General features: G+C 36.0%; 1 protein-coding gene across 2 annotated transcripts in view; it reads left to right on the top strand.

Annotated features, from left to right (window-relative positions):
* The first annotated feature begins 67 nt into the window (after positions 1-67).
* LOC135253119 (BMP/retinoic acid-inducible neural-specific protein 3-like) overlaps positions 68-17,189 on the top strand; it is a 33,104-nt gene continuing 15,982 nt past the window's right edge. The window contains exons 1-5 of one of the 2 annotated variants that reach the window (XM_064332016.1): positions 68-637; positions 936-1,210; positions 10,012-10,202; positions 10,456-10,640; positions 16,973-17,078. In XM_064332016.1, the coding sequence (XP_064188086.1) occupies positions 981-1,210; positions 10,012-10,202; positions 10,456-10,640; positions 16,973-17,078 (712 nt within the window). In that variant the 5' untranslated portion in view covers positions 68-637; positions 936-980. Of the gene's footprint in view, positions 638-935; positions 1,211-10,011; positions 10,203-10,455; positions 10,641-16,972; positions 17,079-17,189 lie in introns of those variants that run through there. The other variant, XM_064332017.1, reaches the window with a different exon arrangement.

Raw genomic sequence — 17,189 nt, 5'->3', positions numbered from 1 at the left:
TCATTCTTACAGCCAATAGGGAGAAAAGTGGGTATGGCTCAACAACAAACTGGACATTTCACAGTGCAAGAGAGTACGTCAGGGAGCAGTGGTGATGCATTCAATTGCTGTAATATGAGTTGCTTTACGAATTACAGTTAGAGTGTAAAGGGAGATTCAAACAAAAATAACGTTGGTTTATAGTTGATTTGTGAGCACCCACTGCAGGAACACCGAGGACTGGAAATGCAGATAAAATAAATTTCTCCCTTCTCCGCGGCGCTTTTGAGGAATCCTGTCAAGAACTTCATCCGGAAGTCAAATTGATATTCTTGAAGAATCAGTGATTGTCCCGCGAAAGAAATGTTTGACTGTCTACACCTGTGCGCACGGATGCTATTTTCTGCGCCTTTGGAATTCATTGGCATCACTCGGAAATAAAGCCTATTGAAGATATTTATTCACATTGAAGTCTCTGTTTCTGTACATTTTCGCATTACAGAAAACACAACTGTCGTTTATTTAGTTGTTTTCACACGTATACCCAAATGTATACAATTGATTGCAACAAGTCAGGTTAACATTCCTTCACAGTGATTAAAAAAAAAAAAAAAAAAACTTCAGTCATCTGCTGGAAATCCAAATTTTCCAAAACCAGGTAATTAAAACAATCGTTATTGTTTTTAAATGTATTTTGTACACGAATACCACCTTAATATTGATGTAGTTTATGAAGATATAGACGTATTTGCATGCCAATTGACTTTGCTATATAAAGTGTTTCCTGTGTTAGAGAAGGTTATTTTCAGTTTCTGAAAAATCGAGCTGCATTTCTTCAGTATTCCCTATCTTAATCATACGGACAATAAACTCGTTAAAATCCGAATTATTGTCGCTCGTAAAATACACTATACACTGTCCATTTTATTGACAGCTCTGATTTCTTGTCATTCCAGGACACGTGGGGAGTTTTGAAAGAATGAAGAGTCTCGGGGTGAAGCATGGGCTGTCGGTGTATTGCTTTTAGACTGGCGTGTCTAATGTTTCTATGGGAGTGGATAACACTAAGCCTTCACTGTTGGGTACTAGCCACTGCATCGAGCTCCAGTGATGCCGCTGGCCCATTCGGTTGGCTCCTTTCGGATAAAGGACCCTTTCATCGCTCCCCAGAATTCACAGAGTTCGTGGAGCGCTACCAGCAGGGCTTCACCACAAAGTATAAGATTTACAGGTGAGATTTCTATGTGACAAAGAGTCCACCTCCGCCACCGTGACTCGCATCGGTATTTACAGTCTAGCGATAAAAAAACACGTCCAGGTTGCATAATAACTACAAATCTGATGACGCAGCCCATTATAAGCTAAATGATAGAGTATGCTTTTGGAGCCAACTGCCCAATATAAAACGCTTGACAGTATTCTTGTAATGTGGAGATTACAAGAGTAAAATTGTACACCGTATAAGGTGGTGAATTGTACTGGTTTGAAGTCTGTTAATAATAACTACAACACAAAAATACTGGGATATGACTGGGATTGGTCATGTCTGGTACATTGTTTCAAGAAACACTGAGGTCATCTGATTTTCTGTTTGACGGATAACCAAAAAGAAGCGAGTGAATGGCAATTGATTTGTGCCTGACTGTTGTGTATTTTGGCAGAAAGACTCAACATTACCAGAGAGAGATGGGGAATGTAGTTATTCAGGGGTATTCATCCTTGAGTATTTTCAAATGCACCACTGGCCTTCTTGTCAGGAGTAAAAACAAGTCAAGAAGAGTATTACTGTTCCAAAATGCCTCATCCCCCCCTACTGGTGATTTACAGGGTTGATTCAGATTTCCTTAGCCTGTGAAAAACCTTTCAAAATTCTCTAATTCAGCACATTTGACATGTAATTACAGTGACTGTTTTATGAATTGGACATTCGATATTGTGACAACATCGCAAAGAACTGTTAAGCAAGTATACACTAAGCTTTATGCTAGTTTGGTCAATGATTTACTCATTGATTTTTGCTGTTGAATGTTAACACAAAATCTCAAAACACAAATACAAAAGGGGAAATATAAACTTAACATCCTTGTTGTGCAAATACTCAACATTACAGTGTATTTTTATAAAATGCAGAGATTTAAAAAATTGAGAATTATTGTAGCCAGTTTAGTGTGGTAAAATGAAATCACTGCTTTTGTTAAACATGAAAAGATATTTCCTTGATGTATGATGAAGGAACTACAATAATCCATCAGTTCTTGCAACATGTATAAGTACAGTATCCCATTACTAAAGCCATCTCATAGTTGTTTCTAAAATGACTAATAGTGATCGATAATTTTGTCCTGGAGTCCTGAGGGTTGCAGAAAGAATAATCAATAAAAATCACAGATTACTTTCCTTTCTAAAACACAACAGTTCCAGCAAACATAAATAGGCAATCAAAAAACAGCAAGCTTATGTTTGGTGACAAGTATGTTAACTTGTGACATGACAAAGAATAGCTGGTCACTTTTCTGCTGAAGATTAGCAACGTGTCTATTCTGACTGAACTCCCAGTTATCACTGCTGATGAGTGTCTTTGAAGCTGTGTGGTTATTTTGGCATATTCCTTGGGATTACTAGAGATATAAATAAGGGCTCTGAAAGTAAGTGTTTTGGATAAGCTGTAAATCTTCAAATAGATGTAGAATTCACTGGGAATTAAGTATACATAATCACAATCTTAAAGTACAATATTGTTTTACTACTTAAAGCAACTGTCATTAAAGTATTATATTACATTATAAGTGTATTTACTATGCATAAACTTTTAAAATAAGTTTATTAAAGCATACATTAAAGTGACACATAACCAATTTTCACTCTGGGAAATATTCAAATTAACGCCAATGTCGTTTAGTTATCAACACAGAAGTGTGTGTGTTATGTGAAATAATACTCTCCTGCTGAAAAACACAGTTTATATATTGACACAACTGTAAAAAAAATGTTTTTTAAATAACTAATTTGACTTGACTGGTCACATTCCAAGTGTGGAATGAGCTTTACACACACACACACACACACACACACACACAAACAATAAATAATAAGCTAATAAGCAAAACATTTTCAAGCAATAACTTCTCGCAGTGAAATTGAAAACTGCTTTTTTATGTGAAGGTTTTTTTATTTTTAAGACAAAAAGAGATGACTTACTACATTGACAAGTACCTGCAAAGCTAGTTTAGCTGAATGTCACACTCACCACAATCACATATTGCATTTGAAATAAGAAGTAGTCTGTATATAGTTTCCTTACCAGCTGTTTATTAATAAAGATTTGTAGTTTGTTTACATTATTTGAGAAGTCATTTTCTTTAATCACTGAATACCGCTCATGCAAACAGTTCACTTTTCTCAGAAAGATGTGTTTGCCATTGTATTGTATCCATTTGTATACAGTATATTGTTTTAGGCAATGTGAATGAAATCTAGAAACCAGACTTATTACTTACACACTGATTAGAAAATAAAATTGACCACAGATAGGCAAAATGCAAAAATCAGATAGTTTCCGTAACTGCACCTAAAGAAGGACAGTCGGCCAGATGGAAATTTTAATTTAAATTATTTCCAAATACAGATTATTGTATCGCAGTTATTCATTTATAAATACAATTACAGTAGATATTTGATTGTTTATGTGGCATGGCAGTTAGTTGAATTTGAACATTTATATATGTCAGTTACTCACCACATTTAATGTCATATAAGATAGATGTCGTTAGCACTGCTAAATCAGATTTGGCAAAGTTTGCTGGGAGTGTACAGTGATTTTTCTTATTTTTTAGCTATTTGTTTTGAATTAAGCAATTAAACTAGCAGAAACTGTTTTTATTTGCAGTAGATATGAGATGATAGATAGATAGATAGATAGATAGATAGATAGATAGATAGATAGATAGATAGATATCGGTGGAACGAGTGTGAGAAGGGAGGACTGAGTGAATGTAGGCCTACAATATAGCTCATTGAAGAGTAAAGCGAGTGATTCTTATAAAAACAAAACAATGTAAGAAAGATAAGAGAATGTAATCATGAAAATTTTAGCTATACTAAAATATAAATATACCAAAAACTACATAGAAAAAGATGGAGCTAGTAAAGTAGTGTACTAATATGACTGATATCTTAAAGGAAAACAAAATGCATAATTTTAATTTATTACACAGCCAGATTATATGCTTTTTGCTTTGAGGTAAGTCTGTTCAGCACACAATCTTGGCTCACTTCAGGCCAGATGTGTTCACCACTGTTTAGACCCATCTATGGACTGCTAAGTATTCAAGCACTCTTGAAAACAGCATGCTAGATAGTCAATGTCGGTCACATTGTTTAATAAGCATCCAAGGGTCTTTGCTTCCCTATTGTCCATGCAGTCAATAATATTATATGTTACCTGAAAATAACAGATAAGAACTCTTATTGTATTAAGTTTAAATTAAGGATCAGTATTTAACCAACTATGATGCATGCATGATTTCCTATGTATTATTATTATGATTATTATTATGATTATTATTATTATTGTTATTATTATTATTATTATTATTATTGGTCATTTATAATTCTGTGACTGTTGAGATATTTACATATTCTAAAAATGTAAAACACCCAATTATAATGTGTTAATCTGAATTGTTAATATTTTCAGAAAACACACTCGCGTGCACATCATTTTCACACAATAACATGCAATAAATCATGTATACAAACTGTTTTTGTATAAACTTCATGGCATAATGTCATCAAAATAACTTTTAGTCTTACAAACTAAATGGTAGGTAGGGATATAGCTTTAGTTGTCAGAAGAGTTTAATTAGAGCAATGAATTGTAAGGTTTGTCATTTTAACTCATATCAGGAGGACAACAATATATTTGTTGTAAAATAACATAAATTGCATAGTTTACATGGCTAAAACTACAAACAAGCTGTAATAGAATCTTGGTATATTTGCAGTACCTCTTGAAACAAAAAGCATCATACCACTCACTGAGTTTGAATGCAAATAAGGAGTATCAACTCTATCTGCGGAGAGCAGCCAACTGGATTTTCATTGTTTGAACACTGGAACAATTTCCAAAGTAGTTTGAAAGAAGGGAAGAAGAGGGAATAATAGAATCTCTTTGTGAGGACTGTTCATCAGTGAGACTCATTGAGTGAATTGTTTTCAGCAGCCATTTTGGTGACCATCCAGGGTTGTGATGGTCATTGGCTGCGCTAACAAATACAATGATGGACACTGGCTTTCCTATCTATTTCAGGGTCTGGTGTTTGCCTGCTTGTTGCTGTTGCATGATGTGTCAGTTGAGATGGTAGTTTGTCATTGCAGGCCTCACGTGTCAGAAAAAAAACAACCCTCAGTCACTGCAGCTTGTAAAATGAGACCTTATGAAGTTATTTCTTTTATTAAAATGTAAAATCGGTTACCCTCAGTTGACCTCTATTCTTAAGAGAGAATGTAATGGGCAGCTCATACAAAGCTCTTTGATCCAATGACTTATTAGACTATTGTTCTTTAATACTGTGCATACATATAAATGAGCTCCATTATAGTTGGGACATTTTCTTGATCTGGCTCTGTGCTACACAATTTTAAATTTGTAATCAAACAATTAAAGTGTGGTTGAAGTGCAAATGCTCAGCTTTTAATAAAGGGTATTGTTCTACTTTTTAGTTTTACCGTTTAGAAATTACAGAACCTTTTATACATAGTCCCCCCATTTCAAGGGACCATAATGTTTGGGACATAGGAATGTAAATAAAAAGTAGTCATGTTTAGTACTTTGTAGCATATCCTTTGCATGCAATGCCTGCTTGAAGTATGTGACCTATACACACACATGGTGCCGAGGATCCTCTCTGGTGGTGCTCTGCCAGGCCTGTATTACCACCATCTTCAGCTCCTGCTTGTTTCGGGGAAGTTGCCTTAAGTTCTCTTGAGAATATGAAATGATATGTTCAACTGAATTAGTTGTTGACTTTGAAAAACTCCTTTGTTGATTTAGCAGTGTAGTGAGGTTTGGTCAGCTTTATACAGAACAAAATAAGTTCAACAATCAGAATTCTGAAGGTCTGTAGAGTCCAACTTAATGAAATAATGTAAACACGACAATGATTTGGAAAAATGATGTATATTTTATAGGCTATGATAATGAATATATGAATAAGCTAATTGAAAACAATAATTTGCATAATACGAGGAATAAGTTTATACAATTCTTAATTGGAGGAAATCATAATTCTGCAATAGCTAAACATAGAGGTTACAGCACTACCATTTAAACAAAGGTTATTTTGTGTTATGGGTTAGTGACAAGCTACAATATATTAGGGTGTTAGTTTGTTTAATCAGCCTCATAAAATAAGGTTGTATCAAGGTAAAACAACAAGGTCAGGGAATTTGTTATTCCAGACCAACACATGCATGGAAAAACAGCAAACAGTAGTAAAATGAATTAATCAGTTATTACAAGTTTTACAATATCCTATAGTTTGATGTCAGTGTTAAATAAAATGTGTTTCAATACTTCAGCTTGTAAGGGGAGGCCAGTCCTTAATTTTGTTAGGTGATGCGTCAGCTGGTCCAAGGTCACAGCAGGTGTGTGTGGACTCCTGGAAGCTTCATTGAAGTTGGGCTTGCAATGGGGTTCCAGTCAAGAAGACTTTAGATGTACACAGGTCATCCATTTAGAGATATTGAAGGAAGAGTCTGTACTTGTTCCTCAAAATGGCTGTTAATGGGAAATAAACCAGCTTATGTCCAACTCAGAGATCAACCGAGATGCGGGTTGGGGTGCACTGAGATGTCCGTCAAAGTACTTAAGGAGTGCATCTGGTCTGTTAGATGAGTCTTTACTCTTTACTCCTCTACAGTCTTTACTTTCGGAGCAAAATTAAGTTTTGGTGAGTCTTTATAGTCACAAAGTCACTGATGCGACAGAATCCCACGTGTCTAGAACTTAGTTGGTAGATTATTTTGGGCGCACAAATATTTGATTGGCTTATAGAATTGGAGCTGTCAATGAAACATTGATAGATAAACCATTGATTACTTCTTTCATATAGAAATTGGGTTCCCCATTTCCTGCTTCAAGCTGATGCCTAATTGATCAAGCAGTGAGTTCATGGCAGGATCACAAGACAAAGGGGACTGACAATTAATTATGCCTTGCTCGACCAGAAAAGTTCATTATGAACATGACTCAGTGGAGAGTCAGTCCTGTAGTCAGGCAGCCAGAGGCCACAAACATTCCTGTGTATCATTAAATTGTAACATTGTAACAGAAGTATGTTTGGGATCATTGTCTTGCTGTAGGATGAAGCGCCGTCCAATGAGTTTGGGGGTATTTGGTTGAACTTGAGTGGATAAGATGCTTCTGTACACTTCATAATTCATTATGCTGTTGCTATCACCAGTTACATAGCAAATGAAGGCAAGTGAGCCGGTGCCTGTGGCTGTCATACATACCCAAGCCATAATTCTCCCACCACCATGTTTCACAGATAAGCGGGCTGCTTTGGATCTTGGGCAGTTCCTTTCTGTCTCCACACTTTGCTTTGTCTTTGTCTCATCTGTCCACAAAACCTTTTTCCAGAACTATGCAGGCTCTTTTAGGTACTATAGCAAATAATAACCTGGCCATCCAGTTTTTGCAACTAACTAGTGGTTTGCATTTTGCAGTGTAGCCTCTGTAGTTCTATTCACGAAGTCTTGTGCAAACAGCAGTCATTGACAGATCTACACCTGCCTCCTAAAGTGTGTTTCTGATTTGTTGGACGGGAGTGCCAGGGTTTTTCTTCATTATGGTGAAAATGATATGGTTGTAAACTGTAGAGATCTACCAGGCCCTTTGCGATTACTAAGCTCACCAGTAATCTCCTTTGATGTTCCTTGAGAGTTGATTTTGATAAGCCAAAGGTTTGGCCTACGTCTCTGTTTTTTTTTTTTCTTGTTCCTCAGCCTCAGGTTTTTTTGACTTTCAACTCTTTCATGCTGACACAAACGCAATAACTGACTCCAAATGCAATCAAAAGTCTAGAATGAAGACTAGTTACTGAAGGCTGTCTCATACCTACACTAAGGAAGCAATTGAACACACCAGACTAATGAGAAATGCCTGTGAAACCATTTGTCCCAATCATTATGCTGCCCTGAAATGGGGGAGTATGTATAAAAAGTGTGGTAATTCCTACATGGCGAACCAAAATATAGAAAAATACCTTCTAATAAAATCTGAGAATTTGCACTTTAGCCACATGTGAAAAAACAAATATGTATTTGTTCCTAACATTGTGCATCTCACTGTGTGTGTGGAATAAGCCAGGTTTGGCCTGCAGAAATCAAAAGTTTTTTATTTTTTATTCATGTGCCTTCAGAATAAACACTTTGCATTCCTTGTGTCCATTCTAAAATAGCACAAGCAAGCCATCACATTTTCTCAGAAACATAAAAACAGGAAAAAAGTATATGTCTGCCCATACAAACTGATGGTTACCAAACTTTGATTGACATGTCATCTCCAAATAGCCTTGATTAAAGAGAAAAGCAAGTCAGCATCCTGTTTTGTTCAGACACAATCATTTCCATAAGTAACTTACCAAGTGTGTGTGTGTGTGTGTGTGTGTGTGTTTGTACAATTTGTAACACGGTGGAAAAGAGTACATCACTTATGTTGAGAGCAGTATATTTATCCTCTTCTGCATATGCTCCTCTCTAATTCTGCTTTGCCCCAGGTCTCAGCAGGAAGCATGGCAGGTAGTTCTCCACTAAAGTCCTCAATACTGCTCACTTCAAGAGGTCATGGATGGTTTACTCTGTACTAACATACAAGGCAATCCATAGATGTCAATCACGTGCCTCCAGTGAGACACAATGCCAATTATGGTTAAGCTCTCTCTTTCCACATCTCTGTGGCTCAAGTGTTTGTAATTGTCTCTCTATGTAGATGAGTTGTAATGTAATAGGCCATAATGAGCTGATTCTTCAATAGAAAAAAATCAGATTTTTTTTTTTGATTGCAGTGAATTGATTGACAGCAAAAGGCAGGGGAAATTATTGTGTTTAGTAGTTTGGTTAGGTTGCTTCAGTTTGTTACAGTTGTTGGCAGCTGTACCAGTAGTACAGTGAATGTTGGTTATGTTATACGCTAAGAATTATTAGTGATGTGGGTGTTTGACTCCTTTTTTCATTAAATAAATAATAATTTTAAAAATGTGTTTTGTGTTTTACTCAGTTTCCCTTTATCTAATGTTACATTTTGTGTAAAGATCTGAAACCATTCAGTGTGATAAATATGCAATAATAGAGGAAATCAGGAAGGAGGCAATACTTTCTCACAGCACTGTAGCTAAAAATAGGGTCTCAAACATTTAATTAAGTCACATTGAAACAGAATTTTTCAGTATGTTCTACAGTATGTTTAATATCTGGCACCGTGAATATTCTACTATATTCTAGCCTTCATACACGCTACCGGAAAATGTTATTATGCTATACTCAATTTTCAGCATTCACTACAATAGTATTTTATATTAAATTATGAGTCATGTTATACTGTTAGCATTATAATGACACCGTTAGGTATACAGTAGTCTTACACATTAAATGTAGCTCACTCATAGGATAGTTGGCATGACTAAAAACTTGATCAAAACAGCAAGTACACTCTATCTGGATTTCAGTAGAACTTACATCAATTCAGCCATTTTTTCCATCACCTTTAATGACCAGCACGTCTCACATGAATAAGCTTTGTTTTTATTTAGGTTGTCTGGTGGATCCTCGTATTAACTGTTTAAAAAGGAATTTCCTGCACACAGACTGTGCAGGAAATGCCACTTCAGAAAATGTTTGACTTTTATTTTTATTTTTTAAAATGTTTTCATTAAAAATCATTTAAAAATGGACAAAGTCATAAAGTGTTTTCAACCTGAGTTTCACTCATGGATAATGATCCCTAATGAAGTGCTTTGTATGACTTTGTAGAGAGTTTGGTCGTTGGAAGGTCAACAGTCTGGTGCTAGAGAGGCGGGACAACAATGGCTTTGCCCTGCCTCTTGATCCTGAATTCATGCAGAACATCAGACTGTTGGGGAGGAGGCCTACCCTCAGAATGATCACAGAGAACATCATCAGAAAATATGGCACACACTTTCTGTTGTCTACTACACTGGGAGGTAATTTCTTTACAAATCTAATAATAGTCAGCTCAACAATTTTATAGAAATATTCTATTACTAAAGACCAACTGCCCAGAATAAGGTTAACAGTATATCTAAAACACAAAATAAACATTTTTGCCAGTCATATATTATTAGTCTTTAGTTAGTTTAAAATTGAATTTATGTACAAAACATCCATCTTTCCATGTAAGTAATAATAGTATTGAGTGATAATGTTGCAAGGTCTAATGTGGATTTGCTTGTGCAGGTGAGGAATCCTTGACTATCTTTGTGGATAAGAGGAGGTTGAGTAGGAGAGTGGATATTGGTGACTCAAACAGCACCGGTGTGACCCTAGAGACGCTGCACCAGCTGGCGGCCTCCTACTTCATTGACAGAGAGAGCACGCTGCGTAAGCTGCACCACCTCCAGATAGCCTCCACTGCCATCAAGGTAAACCTATTTCTGCTATGCAGGGTATGTGTGTGTGCGTGTGTGTCTGTGTATGTGTCTGTGCGTATGTGAGTGACTGCTCATTTTCCAGCTCATTATACATATATTTGCTATACAATAAATAACATGCTGCAAATTAACATAAATAAAGGTCTTCATGGCTAATGTAACCGATGTAGTGATTGCTAACTTGAAAATGTGACAATACATGATGGCAATCTCAATTTATCCACTTTGGACAAGAACCATTTATCCTCCTGGACTGTTCAGGAGATACCTCATTTATTGTAGGACACTATGATAATCTGCTTCAGCAAAATTCTGGTAAAGGGCTCAGACAAAGATAAATAGATAAAAAGCCCTTTACGGTGTATTTGTTTTGAATTCAAATGAGAAATGTAAAATATTCATACCATCAGCTGGGCTATATATTTTAGCCTCACAATGATGAAGATTAATGTGGAAAAAAATGGACCTTGACTTTAAAAACATAAGGCATGTTGTGATGTGGATGCTAGGGTAACTGGTCCTCGAGAATAAATGTTTTGTTTAAAAAGAAATGTAAGTGTGGCAAGTGCCATTACAATTACAGTATACACTTGTGTGATAACTTGTCCCAGTTAAATAACTTATGAAAGAGCTAACCCTATTTGTGAGCTATATAAAATATGAGTAAGGTATCAAACACAAATGGATGTGGTAGAGTTTTGAGGAATCTTTTGTACACTGCAAATAATAAATTATTCTTAAACATAATTGTAAGCAAGCGCAGAAAATGCCAAAACTGCTGTGTTTAAAGAAATAGAAGCTTTTTGATGAGATTTCTAGCTGCGGTTTTACAGAACCCAGTCATTTGCATTGGGGTTTATTGCACTCAGATGCTGGAATCTATCAGGGGGAAATGGTTCATAGCAAGAGTGGGTGGCTTGATTGCCTGGATTACACTGCAATATTGTGCATGTTATTTCATGTGTTCATGCATTATGATTACACAGTAAGCCGCTCACTTAAGGTTAGCTGATATGACTTAAAACTAGGATCTTTTCAAAGGGACCTTGAGAAAATGTCTCTGTTATTCTCTGTGCATATATCCGTAATTAATTTCAGACAGATTTTTACCTTTTATTACGTAGCAATATTCATATATTCTTGATTTATCCCTCACCTTATCAATGTCACACTATCGCTGAAAGTGAAGTATAAAAGTGGACGCATTTCCACTGCTAGCTCCTAACATCTGTCTAGGTCATCAAGGAAGCTTTTCGAGAGAAAACAGTGAGGAGTGGAGTGTTTGCCTTTGTTTCCTCATTGTTGCTGACTGGGGACTAGCAAAAGCTGAGAAAGTGAGAGAAAAGAAAGACTGAGTGAAAGTGAATTTCTCATTCAAAGTAAGAGGATGACAGTCCCTTGTAAAGAGTGTGACGTGGTTAAATTTAAAGGCCTCATATGAGCTTGTGCATGATGTGATAAATATTTATTTTAGTCCCCTGATGGTTTAGAATGGCTGCGTTTTCTTTTTGGCCAAAAAAGAAGCGCATTCTGACACACACACATTTCAGCAGATAAGCACATTCACAGTTTTAGATTTGCAATAAACTATTCACATGTGATTAAAGTGCACCTTCTCAGCTTTTATTAAATGATATTTTTATGCATTTTGATTTCACCATGTCAAAATTGCACAACTTTTTATACATAGTCAGGGCACCATAATGTTTGGAACATATTAATGTTATGTAAATGAAAGTAGTCATGTTTGTACTTTATCGCATATCCTTTGCTTGCAATGACTGCTTGAAGTCCGCGACCTATAGACATCACCAGGTGCTGAGTATCTTCTCCAGTGATGCTCTGCCATGCTGTACTACAGCCATCTTCAACTGTTGCTTGCTTTGGGGGCTAGTTGCCTTAAGTTTTCCCTTTGGCACATGAAACACTTGTTCAATTGGATTCAGACTGGGTGAATGACTTGGACAGTCAAGAATCTGACAGTTTTTACCTTTGAAAAACTCCTTTGTTTCTTTAGCAGTATTTTGATGATCATTGTCTTGCTTAAGCTGAAGCACCATTCAATGACTGTAGAGATTAACGTTAGCTAGTCAGTTCCGGTCGACCCATTGTTGGATAAAACACTATCACTTGACTGTTTTGCGCATGTGTACATACATAAGCTTTTATGTACCTGTATTAGCTATAAAGCTAGCTCACAAGGTTCTGCGGCTGTAGCTAGCTGCTGCCTTACGAGTGATAAAGCCACATTAAATTTGGTTCAGTTCTCATTAAATTATTATGTTTTCATATGAAAAGCAGATTGTAAAAATATGTTATATGCAATAAATTTGTAGGAATATTGTCACAAGACCTCTGGCTGAAAACAACTACTTTTTTCACATACTCCTACGCATAATGAAATTTATGATCACAAAAAATTGACAGATATGATTTCTTTGGTCATTAAATCACTTGTTTTCTACATTGAATTCAATGGACAGCAAGCTCTTTTGCCCTCAACATGCGCAGTAGAGGCTGTTTCTCATTACTTCATAGGCTTCACTGCCTGGCCCCTCCTACCCTCTCCAGTTTCTATGTACACTCTGAGCTCTAACCTATAGCTAAACACGGAATTGTCTTGTATTTTGAAAGTAGAAGAGGCATTCTGTTTTCAAACTGTACTACAGAAGACATTTTGTTCTGTATCTTTGCAAAACATTGTGTTTATACTGTATTTTAACCTCTGTTTTGAATATAATTCAATACTTGGCTAGCTAGCTAGGATAACAAGCATGTTGTGAGGCTGTTTTGACCTAAAATCTGAACTGATTTTAATATAAGCAAGATAATGTGAGTGACAGCGAACCTAGTATGAAGCTAGCTTAAATTATTACCCAAGGGGGACTGGAAAGACGCTATTTCTATTCTGCATGACCAAACCATTTTAAGGACAGCACCTCTTCTTGCAATATTTTAAGTCAAGGGAAAAATAAAAACTGATGCATTTCAGACAATATAATTATCTGGTAACACTTTCCAGTAAGGTCACATGAACTGGCATCAACTCATGTTGTTGTTAACAAGAATTAATGATGTACAGATACATTAACAAAGCTGTACATGTTAACTTTTCAGGAGGTAGTAGTTCACAATTACATTAGTTATTAGTATTGATTATTCGTATGCCAATTCATGTGACCATATTGTAAAGTTTTACCAATTATTTTAAAGTGTTAAAGGATATAAAAACGTATCCATCCTTAAAATTGTATTCTGTTCCACAGTATGTTGTGCTCCCAAAGTACCGACAAATAGTTGATGCTGAGGATGCATACAGAAAACTGCAGTACAACCAGCCTATGCGTTATTAGACATAGTCCTAATTTCATAAGATAGGACTTCATATGTTTAACTGGGCTGTTGTTGCAGATGGTCTCATTCCTATGCAAAAAAAAAAAAAAAAAAAAAAAAAACCATCATCTTACTATTTGCATTTGGTAAATTTTCCCTCCAAGTCAGACATCTGTCAGTGTCATAAAGTAATCATATGGTCCCTGTTGAGGCCTCTTGGACTGAAATTAATAGTGTGGATAATCAGTTGAAGGATGTAAATTTATGCATAGGTTTTCTGAATTGTTGGTTAACTTTTTTTCTCTTTATCTTTTATTGGGTGGGCAGGTTATCTAAAATATGGAAATATAAGAATATCATTAAAAAAAAAACGATTGGCTGTATAGTAGATATTTACAGTGCTGTGAAAAAGTATTTGTACCCTGATTTCCACTATTGCATATTTGTCGGATGGTTTCAGCTCTTTAGACAAAATGTAATATTAGACAAGGGGAACCTGAGGAAACACAAAACACATTATTGTTTGATGAATACAATTATCAAACACCAGTTTGAAAAAGTAATTGCCCCCTTATACTTAATTACTAGTTGCACCAACTTTAGTAGCAATAACTGTAACCAAACGCTTCCATTTGATATCAGTTTTTCTCATAACAGTAGAGGAATTGTAGCCCACTCTTTGCAGAACTGCTTTAATTCAGACAAACTGGTAGATTTTTTAGTATGAACTGCTTGTTTCAGGTACTGCCACATAATCTCTATTGGGTTCAAGTCTGGACTTTAACTGGACCACTCCAAAACCTTCTTTTTGTTTCATCTCAGCCTTTCATACGTATATGCTTTTGTATTTTGGATCATTGTCTTGCTGCCTGACCCAGTTATACTTCAACTTTTGTCTACAGACAAATGACCGGACATTCTCCTTAAGAATTTTCTGGTACAGAGCAGAATTCATGGTTCCTCAATAATGACAAGTCATCCAGGTTCTGAAGCAGCAAAGCATCCCGCACCATCAGACTACCACCACCATATTTGCATGTTGGTATGATGTACCTTCTGTGAAATGCTGTATTTGCTTTACAGCAGACATAATGGGACTCTTGTCATCCAAAAAGTTCCACTTTTGTCTCTTCTGTCCATAGAACAGATGAGTCATTTATGCAAATAGGAGAAGAGCATTGATGCTTCTCTTGGTTTACAGTGATTTCTGCTACACTCCCATGAATCCCATTTTTTCCCCAGTCTCTTTTTTTATTGTGGAGTCATGCACACTGACCTTAGCTGAGGCTAAAGAGGCCTGCAGTTCGTTGGATGTGCTTCTGGGATCTTTTTTGTCGCTGCGCTCTTGAAGAAATTTTGGCAGGCCGGCCACTTCTGGGAAGATTCATCACTGTTCCAAGGGTTCCCCATTTGAAGATAATGGCTCTCAATCTGGTTTGATGGAGTCAAATAGCCTTAGAAATGGCTTTGTAACCCTTTCCAGACTGATATATTTCAACAGCCTTTTTCCTCATCTCTTCTGGAATTTCCTTTGATAGAGGCTTAGTGTACTTTTAGAAACTTTGTGCTGACTACTTCACTCTGATGGTAAGGTTCAATATGAGTGAGATTTAGATACATTCAGTCATTGTTCTCAATTAAATTTGGTTGATTGGTTGACTGAAGTAATTTTCCCACATGTAATATGTATGTTTGGTAACCTTCTCATTAAATATATTAAGTAATGTTTTTTAATTGTTTTTTTTGTTTGTTTGCTTAGTTTCCCTTTGTCTATATTACAAGTAGTCTAAAGGTCTGAAACCATTCAGACTGACAAACAATGCAATAATAGAGGAAATCAAGAAGGGGCAAGTGCTTTTTCATGACACTGTAGCTAGTGTTGTTAATAATTGGTAACAATGTGTTAATCACCTTTCTAATGTTTGCATAACTTATCTTACATGTTCAGCTTTTTTCAGTGCCTGCGATACTTTTGTATTCCAATAAGGAATTGTTTTTGTTAGATATAGGCCTTTTTGTGTAACTCATTCTCATAGTCATAGTAACATTTAAGCAGATGTCAAAGAAAGGCAACTTTTTTGCACACAGAGGACAACCTGATCCTTTTTCTGCTGAAAATCATAGGTCGTCATTAATCTACAGCAGTGATGTGGTAACTTGAATTGGCCCATTGGGAAAATTGTAAAATAAGCCAATGTGAAGCAGAGAATCATTTGTAAGTGACAAGGCAAGAGATATATTTGCCTGGGGGCTGCCAGTTTGTCTTCTGATGTGTCAGAGGAACTATGATTCACAGCAGCTTTAAATCAGACTTTTGTCAAGGATGATTGAGCTGTGATTGTGAATACTTTAATGCAAAGCTGAAAGGAGTACCAAAAGCTCAGTGTGTCAGCATGAATTTGATGCAACAGCAGTGAGGCTTCACATGCATTCTGTCTTTGAAGGCTTCAGTGCCCATAGTTTTGCATCACATAAATTGTCTATACCTCTTTTGAGCTAATTCTGCACAATTGTGAATGTAAGCACATGTTTAACACCCTGCCAATTGGTTAGCTTGAACAGCATCCTGACATGGCAAAAGTGAACACCTCCGCAACACAATATTTGACCTTGTTGACGCAATATTTGATCTCTATACTGTAATATGTCACTCAGTGGGAATTTAATTTCAAGTAATTTATAAGATTGGACTGCTCAGCAGTAGATGTGTCTACTGTAAAGCTATGTTAGGCTGGTAATGACATTTCACAGCCTCAAATACGCACCCAGATTATGTAAGAATGTTTCTTTCAGACCCAGTTTCACTTCTGATGGTTTTCTGATTCGCATATCCATATAAATCAGTATAGTATTTTGGGGTTTATCAGATAATATAGGAATGTGTATTGTTAATATTTCATGACATTAAACAACTGCCACTGAATATTTAATGACTTAAGTGCCATTATCTATATCGGAATATTGCCATTTGTTCTTGGTCTTCCCTTCAGGTGACTGAAACAAGGACAGGTCCTCTTGGATGCAGTAACTATGACAACCTTGATTCTGTCAGTTCTGTTCTGGTTCAGAGTCCTGAAAACAAGATTTATTTACAAGGTAAACTATATATTTACTCAGAATGTCTTATTTTAGTAATATTCAGTTATTATTCTGTTCTCATTCTTAGAATTTTGAGAATGTCACAATCACATCCATTGTTTAATTCAG

This window comes from Anguilla rostrata, chromosome 4 (genome assembly GCF_018555375.3).
Source record: "Anguilla rostrata isolate EN2019 chromosome 4, ASM1855537v3, whole genome shotgun sequence".
Lineage (NCBI taxonomy): Eukaryota > Metazoa > Chordata > Actinopteri > Anguilliformes > Anguillidae > Anguilla > Anguilla rostrata.
This window is presented reverse-complemented; position numbering and strand designations above follow the sequence as displayed.